At 42.5% G+C, this 10,110-nt stretch overlaps 1 protein-coding gene across 4 annotated transcripts in view; it reads right to left on the reverse strand.

The window, feature by feature from the left end:
* Window positions 1–10,110, reverse strand: part of tns2a (tensin 2a) — a 65,295-nt gene that overhangs the window by 52,006 nt on the left and 3,179 nt on the right. The window contains exon 1 of one of the 4 annotated variants that reach the window (XM_056384017.1): window positions 6,096–6,202. The exons of the other annotated variants lie outside the window; for them this stretch is intronic. Within the exon in view, the coding sequence (XP_056239992.1) occupies window positions 6,096–6,119 (24 nt within the window). The 5' untranslated portion in view covers window positions 6,120–6,202. Of the gene's footprint in view, window positions 1–6,095; window positions 6,203–10,110 lie in introns of those variants that run through there. 4 annotated transcript variants of the gene reach the window in all.

Consider the following 10,110-nt stretch of genomic DNA (forward strand, 5'->3'; position numbering starts at 1 on the left):
AGCTAAAGAAAGATAAAGGATTCAAAGACAACGCCTCTCCATTGGACAAGTAAAATACTAGCCAAAAATGAACTCCGTGGCTAGCTGTTCAGATACATAAATAAGGTTTATGTTACGATAAATGTGCATCCACCTCTTTGCCTTATCTTTAAAAAAATTGTTACGGAAAATCCCAAAAAATCGTTTTTGCTCATTGTGCTGAAAGGTAAGTTGCATTAGCAATTATGCTACATCAACAACATGACTTTGCAAGCTGCTAATTAAGGTAATGATAGAAGCACAGTGTTTCCCATACGTTGATGTATATGCACTTAAACAGTCCGACCGGTGCCATTAGCTATCCGATTAATTTGTTTTGAATATTTCCAGGCTTCAACCAGGGCTGCTGTGGCAGCTGAAGCAGCAAGAGAGGGTCATAGGAGAACTGCAGCTAATGAAGAGAGAGAGGAGGAGAGCAGCCAACATGCTGCTGTGGGAGAGCCACGCAGGGCAGAGGCAACAGGTGAGATTGACAGTAAACACAGAGATGGAGCTACATTTTGTTTGGTTAATTATTTTTCACAAAGAACTAGGCAATTAAGACACAAAGTTCACTACAGAACGATTCTTAGTACAGACACAGGTACTAACTGACTGACGCTGGCTATCCCATGGCTGCCCCAATCAAATTCAAGTCACTAATGCTGCCTTCAGAGAAACTTCTGGGTCTGCACCATCTTGAACTCAATCATACAGGCTCATGCTCCTTCTCTGCCACTGCGTTCCTCCAAGGAATGTCGTCTGCCATCCCTGAACACAAGGCAACCTCAGTCCAGACTGTTCTTGTTTGTGGTTCCCCAATGGTGGAACAAGCTACTGAATGCTATCAGAGCAGGGACGTCCCTCTCTATGCTCAAGAATCTCTCATAGACTCATACAATATATCCTGAGAGTACCTCCTCTCCAACCACCTTCAGTGCCTAACTAGCACTTCTTTACCTCATGTTCTAGCACTTATTGAATAGACTTAGCACTTAATACTTACTCCAAGGTCTCCTACTGCACTGAAGCTTTAGCGTTGTCCATCACTTGTAAGTTGCTTTGGATAAACGCGTCTACCAAACGACTAAATGTAAATGTAAATGTCAGTTCAGCAGCCTGGAAACTACAGAGCATGAGTCCTGTATCACGGGGAAATTATCACATCAAGTACCAATGTATTCACAGCTCAATCAAGGAAAAAAATACTGTGCAAAGTGAGTTAGGAACCAAGTCTATTGAAACTCAACTCAACTTGGGAGTCCAGCAGAAGAAACCACAGTGAAGGAGGTTTACAACTTGGAGGAGGATTACAACAGAGGAAGCAGAAAACAGCTGGTAGAGTCTTAGTGTACGAGCACTAAAAACAACCTGTGATGCTGAGCCCAGTCCCCAGGATAGTAATTACTGTCACCGCTGTAATGGATAAAAAACATCTTCCTCTGGTACATGTGTTCTTCAGTATACAGTACACTAATAAAGAAACTTACATTTCTGCTTGCCTGAGACAAAAACAGAGTGTAACATTCAAAATCTGAACAAATCGGTTTGTGCATTTAGTAGAAATGCACAAATCAATGTTTTCACTCAGACTGTTGATGCACACACAGGTTAACCAGACTAGATCCATCTGCCATCACTGACAAAAACTGATGCACAAACCTTCACAGACATACAGTACATGTGTACAGGACCTCCCTGAATTTCCACATTAGTGACACGAGTTGTAAACAGCTACCTGAGACCTCAGGAAGAAAAACTCACGCACTCACTCACGTGCAGATGTGTATCCCTGCAGACAGTCAGTGGAAACAGACAGCCTTCCCCTTTCCTCTTCCCGTCCCTGTGCCCCCCCCCCCCCCCCCCCCCCCCCACCCCCACCCCTCGTGTGCCAGGACAGACCCCACCTCCGCGACAACATCTGCTACGCACAAGAAGTCCTTTTTCTCATATTTTTAGCTTTCTGGCAGAAAAAGGAGCCACAGGTTTCTGGAGTCAAAGAGATGCTTTCTAACCAGAGATCCTTCCCCTTCCTCCCTGCACGTCTGCCAGTCGTCACAGAACAGTAGCTGGATTGAGTGAGGGAGGGGTTGGACGCGCACACACACACACACACACACACACACACACACACACACACACACACACACACACACACACACACGAGATGCACATAGGCAGAGATTTATGCATACAAATGTAAAAACAAATACCCAGAAACAGAGAGCCATTCGTGCATGCACACACGGCCCTGGAAACTCTCTGGCCCCCGCCCTCTTGTTTCTTTCTAAATATAGTCTTGATATTTAGACAATGATGGGCATTGTGTGGGAGTGGTTCAGTACTGACTGCAAGACTGGACACTGACCTCAGCTTCAGCTGCAGATGGTCGGTGAGGGCACTTATCGAAAGGACCCCTGAGGGGAAAGTCCTCTCACTGATTAGAAACCTCGGTGACCATCACTTATAATGGGACTTTGTCTTCAGCCCTTTGGATCATTATTTTACAGGCCAAGCACAACCGCTCGGCTGTGTGTCAGTTCTACACTGCCAAAAGTGGCAGGTGTTTCACAGTCTATTCTCATAACCCTAAATCCAGCTGCATGAAGTCGACCATTCAGTCTTTCCTCATTCCATCCCTGGCATGGTTAGCTCTTTCACATTTAATGAATTATGGCTGCAGCTAGCAACTGTCCCATATTTTACACCCGGTTACTCCTGTGTTTTATTTGAAAATATATCTGTAGTTGTAAGGACTAAAAAAATCATCTAAATGTAGTTTCACATCTCTTCCTAATAACAACAGCTCAGTCAGCGGAGGAGCCTCTCTTCTGATTGGCTCACTGTTTTCTGGGTGATCAAATAAAAACTGAAATTGTGATACATATGGCAATTGTAATATGTGCCAAATTAATCACAATATATATACTGCATATCGTTCAGCCCCAGTTCTTTCTATTTCTGCTGTAGGTCTACTTGGCTGGTTACTCCCCCCTGGTATTTGTTCCTAGGACGGTATATAATTTCCATTCACAAAGAGATATTGAACGGGGGAAAGCCGCTCCATCCCCAACTGATAACTAACAAGATCGTTAACTCCGTCGCTAACGGGACGATGACTTCACACTGGTTATTGTTTCTAACTAAGATATCAAGTTTACTCTCACATAAGACAATGAAAAGATGCAAATCGTCTAAGTTAAGAAGCTAAAGTCAATGAATACTTGACATTTTACCTTTTTAACTGACTAATCGATGAATTGTTACAGCTTTATGAACAGAAGAAAACTGTTTCTGAGGTCAAATCGCATCTGGTGGGCAAATGTTGTGAATGCAGAGCAGGTTTTCCCATTGACAGTCACCTACTTAGTCTTCTGCAACCAGGGGAGACATTCTCAGGTCCTTAAAAGGAAATTTACAGCCTTGACCTTTGGGTTCAGTGGAAATGACCTGAGTCTCCTTTTTGTGACAGGAACGTTTAATGTGCATCAGAAATGGACAGCAAGACGAAACTGTTCATTTATGGAATGGCTGTTAATCTCAGTGTGTTGGTGTTATCTGCTAATGCACCACAACACACACAGTCATTCAATGGTGTGTTTGTGACTTCTTGTGCACTTGAATCCCACCCTGCATTGAAAGCGTTTGACATGGGCTTGTATCTGGGTTCCTGCATCATTTGTTGGCATCTAGGCCGGTGTGTGTGTTAATAAATGTGTCTTGTTCATTTCTATGTAAGTGCACGTGTGCGTCCAAAGGGTGGGACAGGCAGTGGAGGGAACAGAGACTGCCTGTTCCTGAGGTGAGGTCAGCTTGCCGCCATGTTACACTTCCTGTTCCCTTGGACTACTGCTGCAAACACACAAACACACACACACACACACACACACACACACACACACACACACACACAACACACACACACACAGAATGGCCTTATTGCTCCAGGAGCGCTACCAACACCCCCTGCTGCAGTTGTTCATATTTACTGGCAAAATGCACCATCTGTTTTGCCTCAAAACGTTACCCATGCTCTGTGAAGTGGCCTCAGTGAGTGGATGACATCATCCAGAGGTGACAATTAAGTGATGTTTAAGCACATTAAGACCAGATCTGATCTGACCGCAGCCTCAAACACATGCCTATGAAACCTGCTGCTGCGCCTGCTGGAGCAGGAGGGAATCATTTCCATCCATCCCCTTTTAATGCTGCAGGATTTTCCAGGTAAGAGTGAATAGCTGCTACTGTAGATCTGAGCTCAGTGTAACTGCATCTGGCACAAGGGAATGTGAACCAGCCTCTGTTTCAGCTTCTTGACTTGGCAGCAAACAGGGGGTCTCCCAAATAAACACAAGCAATCACGTTGCCATTTCGGCACCATCAAACTTCGCAGTTACACCCAATAATTACAAATATAGAATACCTGCTGTACACTGAACACAACCATAGGATTGTATTTGCTGGTCACTATATAAGTGCCTTGCTCAAAGGCAACAGTGTTTTTTATTGGAGGAGGAGGAGGTGTGTTACTTATTTGAATTTCCTGGCCAAGTTTTCCCAGAAAGTCAGATTTTTTTCAATCCAATCTGAGGAAAATGCAGGCAGATAAACGCTTATCTGCATTAAATATGGTTCACATAGGAGAAAAATTGCTAATTACCACTCTGTTATCGGTAAAGGAAAGGCTGTAGGAGAGTGGACAATCTTATCTTGTTCCTAATCCATAGCTGTTTTCCTCATGTTGCAGAGGGGGGATAGGAACTCTGACAAGGTGGGATCATGATATGGAGCCAACACTAATTGGCCGACGTATGAACCACGCAACAGTCATCAATCAGTGTCCACATGCACACACACACGCAGATTTCTGTTCACAGCAGACTTTTAGTCAGCTTATGCTTTTAATGTGTCCTTCAGATAACTGTGCAACACACACACACACACACACACACATACACACACACACACACAAACACAACCCTAGCCTGTCATCACAATCTGACAAAAGGAACAAATTGTTTAATTTAAACCTACTTTTTCTTCAACAAGGCACAAATTTTCGACCAAATTCCACTTAAACTCAGTGCATCAGACAGGAAACACAAACTTTAGGTCTGCATCACACCACAGATTGGTCCATTTATGAGTGATGAGTAAGAGGAATCAGTGGCAGCTGATCCAAATTGCCTCTTCAGCTCTTGCCCTTGGCATTGGCCTATTTAGATTTACAGCTTCCCAGCTGTAAATATAAAAACGCAAGGAAAGTTACTGGAGAAATAAAGAGGAGATATTATTCCTAGTTCAGCCCCACAATGTACTGACTCAAACTCATCAAATGCTTTAAGACTGATTGCTTTTTTATTTAAAATAAAAGCACCTGTCACCTCATCATTTGCAGGGAAACGCTTGCACATTAAAAAACAGCTCTATCAGGACATTAATACTAAGTGACTGGCGCTGACGCAGTAACAATGGGGATGGTGGGGGGGCTGCTCGATGTATCATATGACCCTATTCAGACCATTTAATGTCAGTTTAATGAAGTGCGACGCTTCTCAGAGAACAGCAACAAGTCACTAGAAGTCCATACAACTTTTCCTTATAATTGCAAGTCTAAATTAGCATATATAGCCTACTGAAAAAACGGTAATAAAAAGTACATATATGTGGTTTTAACGCAGTGAAACTGTATCTAAACATACGGCCGGGTATGGTAAAGCCCTTAATGAGCAGCACAGATTTACAGTAACCTCGGTGAGCCGCCTCCAAAAAATATCTGGTACCAACACTGTAAGTAAACAGACTGTAGTGTGGTCAAACATTAAGGCTCTGACACAGTGGACTGCTCACACAGGCGAAACGTCATCATTTTCATCATTTTAAAGTTATGGCGTCTAAATAGAAGACAGTGAAATTCACAAAGTGCGCAACACATGAAAAGTCAGCATCACATCCTACATCCATCCAAATTCCACACAGACTCCAAACATTGATTATTAAGTAAATACATGAAGCGAAACTAACGCAAAATCAGTCCAAACCCTCACAAAACTTTCTTCCCAGACTAGCAGACTTACCTTGCTCATTTTCCCGCTAATCATATCCCCAGGTTCAGGAGCTGCCCCTCATTCTCAGGAAGGCCATCAATAACATGGTTTGCGACTATGAGATAACTTGTTTTCTTTGCTCCGGTCCACCCTCCTTTAGTGGGGCTGGGGGGCGGAGCTACATGTAACTAAGAGCGTGTGAGGAGTACTATTACTGGAACCTCAGCCCGTGATTGGCCGGTTTCTGGAGGGGAGCGTGAGGATACTCGATCCGGATTGGCTGAATCAATCACTATAATATTCTTACAAAAACCTCAGCACAATCCAGAGAGAACTTTGTTAGATTAAGTATTTATTTGAGCACTTGTGACACCTTTTCAGTGTTTTATGCTATCCAACATTATAGTAATTTTGATAGTTTACAATAAATAACGTTAATAATTGTGATAAAAATAACTACAGAATTAGTTTCATAGTGAACATAGAAACAAAAGTAAATATTCTTGCAATATTTTTTCAAAGCTTGATCTCTGTTTTTCTATTTTTAAGTCAGTCAGGTTTGTATTTGTGCTGCTACCACTTGGCAGAGGCCGGATATTTCAAATATTATCCATTACCTTTTCGTTTCTCTGCTCACCTACTAACTTAACTTAATGATAACACCTGGTGTGATAAGTCGTAATAAGACTGGGATCAGTGGGAGGCATGTCCTGTGCAATGTGTAATGATCATTAACTCACCAATTTGAATTAATGTGTGTTTATTTCCATCCATAATACTATAATAATGTCTCTATGTCTCTATAGTACCCCCTCCTAACTGCAGAAGTAGCCCCTGTGGTACAAGTACACCTGGTTGGAAATCACTGTTGTAAAGTCCCTACATCATTGTGAGCTTTGTGTGGTATCCACTTATCGTATACCTCACACACGCACACACAAACACAGATGTGCCTTGATTAACATCTGCATTAACACTGCTATGGAGGGTGACTAGTGTGGTAGTAGCAACATCTAGTGGTGAAATAAGAGAAATGGGACAGTTAACACCAGGTTCTGCTGCTTTATTAGGCATATTTTTCCTTATTTTAGTGTTTTTGATATAACTTTTCTGCAGCTAATGAGTTTCTGGAGAATTGTTATATTTCATATCACCTTCAAACAGTCATTAATACTGATAATATAAGCTTGCTGATGAAGATGCAGTGTTTGAAATTAAAACGTGCACAGAGCATCACAGAAACTAAACTATACAGCAGTCTGAGCTGATCCTCTATAATTAAAACAAGAAAAGATTTTCTTACATGACGATATAAATCTTGCATTCTTTGCGAACCCTGTCTGTACATGATTATACTCTTCGTATGCCCATATAGGTGAATTCCTTTTTTGAATTGCCTGTTTTAAATTGTTAGCCCATAATATTCCCCAGCCTCAGACTGCTAATGCACCGAGCTTTATTTCTGTCTGCTGCCTCAGTCTCTTACTCACTTCCATATGTGTTAGATTGACATGCAGGTATGAAGGCTGTGCAGTATTTCCCTGCCAATCAGTGCAGAACGTGGCTGCGAATCATGACGTACGCAGTAATAACCCCGCCAAACAACACGTGCAGTAATGCGGTCTATTCCTTTTGCTCATAACCCAGGCATTTCCGGCTCATGGTACAGAAAAAAAAAGGAGGCCTGATGGAATTGGGGGGCTGGGGGGTTTGATTGTTTGTGGAATTTCGACTCCCTTTTCTTTTGGATTGTGGCAGAGTGAAGGGAAAAGATGAGGGAGCCGAAGAGGAGGAGAGATGGATTAAAAAGTCAGGAGCGAAGCAGTGAGGTGAAAAAGGTAATAGGGGGGTCATGTGTGAGACTAACAAAATATTGAGGGACCATGAGAGACAGGAAGCCGGTGCTTGGGATTGGAATGAGGGGTTGAGTCGGTGAGAAAAGTGGGGGAGGGCCATGTTGGAAGAAAGATGGAGATGAAGAGAGAGGGGGGAACAAAGTCGCAGTGGATAGAAAAGAAGAATATATGGGAAAATAGGGAAATCATTTTAGAGCTGATTTGACAATATGACACTTTTGCAATATGGTACCAAGTTTTCCTCGCACCAAACGACCACAGTCGACACCCTAATGCAAGGTGCTTCATCTTGCATGAAATATTACAGGGGATGCCAGGTGTGTTTTTGTCTAGCCTGTCTGGAACACAGAATTTAGAGTCTAGAGGAAGTGGAAGGACTTGGATCGTGCTTGGTGGTAAATGAGAAAGACGTGGATAGAGTGGGAGCCTGGGCCGAGAGGAAATGAGGGGAGGAGGAGGCTAGAAAAAGGGGCTGTGTAGCTTGACGAAGGATTGTGTAAGACAGCACTAAGCCAAAGCCTGATAAGGTGCAGCTGTTGAAGGAGCGAAAGAGCGAGAAAGCAGTGGGAACAGCGGGTGAGACGGAGAGAGACACAAACAAGCACGTGTGCACATTTATTGTGCCGATGAGTTCGATAAAAGTCTCTCTGTCAGCCGATGCTGCTTAGTCCTAAAAAACTTTTTCAAAACTTGGCTGAATGTCAAGCTCTACATTTCTTTGTGTAAGAAAAGAAAATATTTGGTGAATAGTTTGCTGTGAGGTGTTTCTTTTAAGGGCGGTGTACGGATTTGTTGGTGGGTTTTGGAGACTTACTGAGGGAGGAAATGGTTTATGTCTTTCCCTTTTTCCCTCGATCAGCTTTCATCTGTGTGCCTGCTACACAACAAGCATTCCTCAAATCCTGCTCAGAGTTTGGGACAGATCATTGTTTTCAAGCCGCAGGAATCTAGTCTACGACAGCCACCCCCTGAGCCCGGGCTTTACATAGGAATTCACCTTTTTTCTAACACGGAGGAGTGTGTGAAGTATTTGTATTCTCCTACTACTATGTTGTATTTTACTCTGGATGTTGGGGGTCTATATTTAACCCTAACCGGTCAGTGTTCCTTCCTGTGTTGGGTGTGTGTTTGTAGTGAATGCCTGTGGTTCAAGGCCTCAGTATTGGTCATGGCCAATCTAAACTTTGTTGTTCATGAGAAATTACAGAGAAGCTAGAAAAATACATCTAAAACCGCTGTCACAGCGCCAGGTCTCGATATATTTCTAGAGTCAACAACACATGCAAAAAAGAGCAGAACTGGTGTCATGATGAATTTTATGAACTTTTTATCCTCAATGGCGACAAACAGCAGGTTAAAAGAGAAAAAGGAACATAAATTTGTAGATCACTATCATTACAAGTGACTAGCAGCGAGATGGGAGATAATGGTATTCACCACACCTGTATTACATTACAGTAAAAGAACTTAACATGACTTTAAGGGGCTATTTGTACGTTTTCTTTGCAGATGAATGTGGTTTCTTGCAGGGAATGGGTGGTGGTGATTTTCACTTGACAAAAACTTGTTGTGTTCATAATACAAGAGGTTATAATATATCCTCTGTGCAATGTTTCCTCTGCACTGATAAGAAAACAGCTGTTAATACTAACGGTTGCTAGGTAGCAATAGCAAAACTTACAAATAGCTCCTTTAAGGTGCCAGTACACTTGATCAGAACCACTTCAATTATCGGACGATCGAACAGCTTCAGAAAAGTCAGAGGATCTCCAGAGTTATTACAATTCATCCTGAGATGTTATTGAACGTCTGTACCAAATTTCATAATGATCTGATGATGAAGATATCTGTACTGAATTTCAAGGCAATCTGTCCAATAGTTGCTGAGACATTTCAATCTGGACCACAGTGGTGGACCGACTGTTGGACAGACATCGCCCTCGAGCCATGATGCTACTGGCATGGAAATCCTGCCATTCCCTGGCAAAGGAAGGTGAGAGAGAGTATGTTTCATATTAAAGTTCATCCGCCAAGTGATTCCATTAAAGACTCTCATTCTTGAATCCTCGACTGTGCATGTTGGCGAATTAAATATGTTCTTTCTATGACGCCTGCCAACATATGAAGACATTTAGCTTTCAATGCCAATGTAGCCTGTTTGTGATCATAACACATAACATTACAGATCA

Source organism: Seriola aureovittata, chromosome 9, assembly GCF_021018895.1.
Source record: "Seriola aureovittata isolate HTS-2021-v1 ecotype China chromosome 9, ASM2101889v1, whole genome shotgun sequence".
NCBI lineage: Eukaryota > Metazoa > Chordata > Actinopteri > Carangiformes > Carangidae > Seriola > Seriola aureovittata.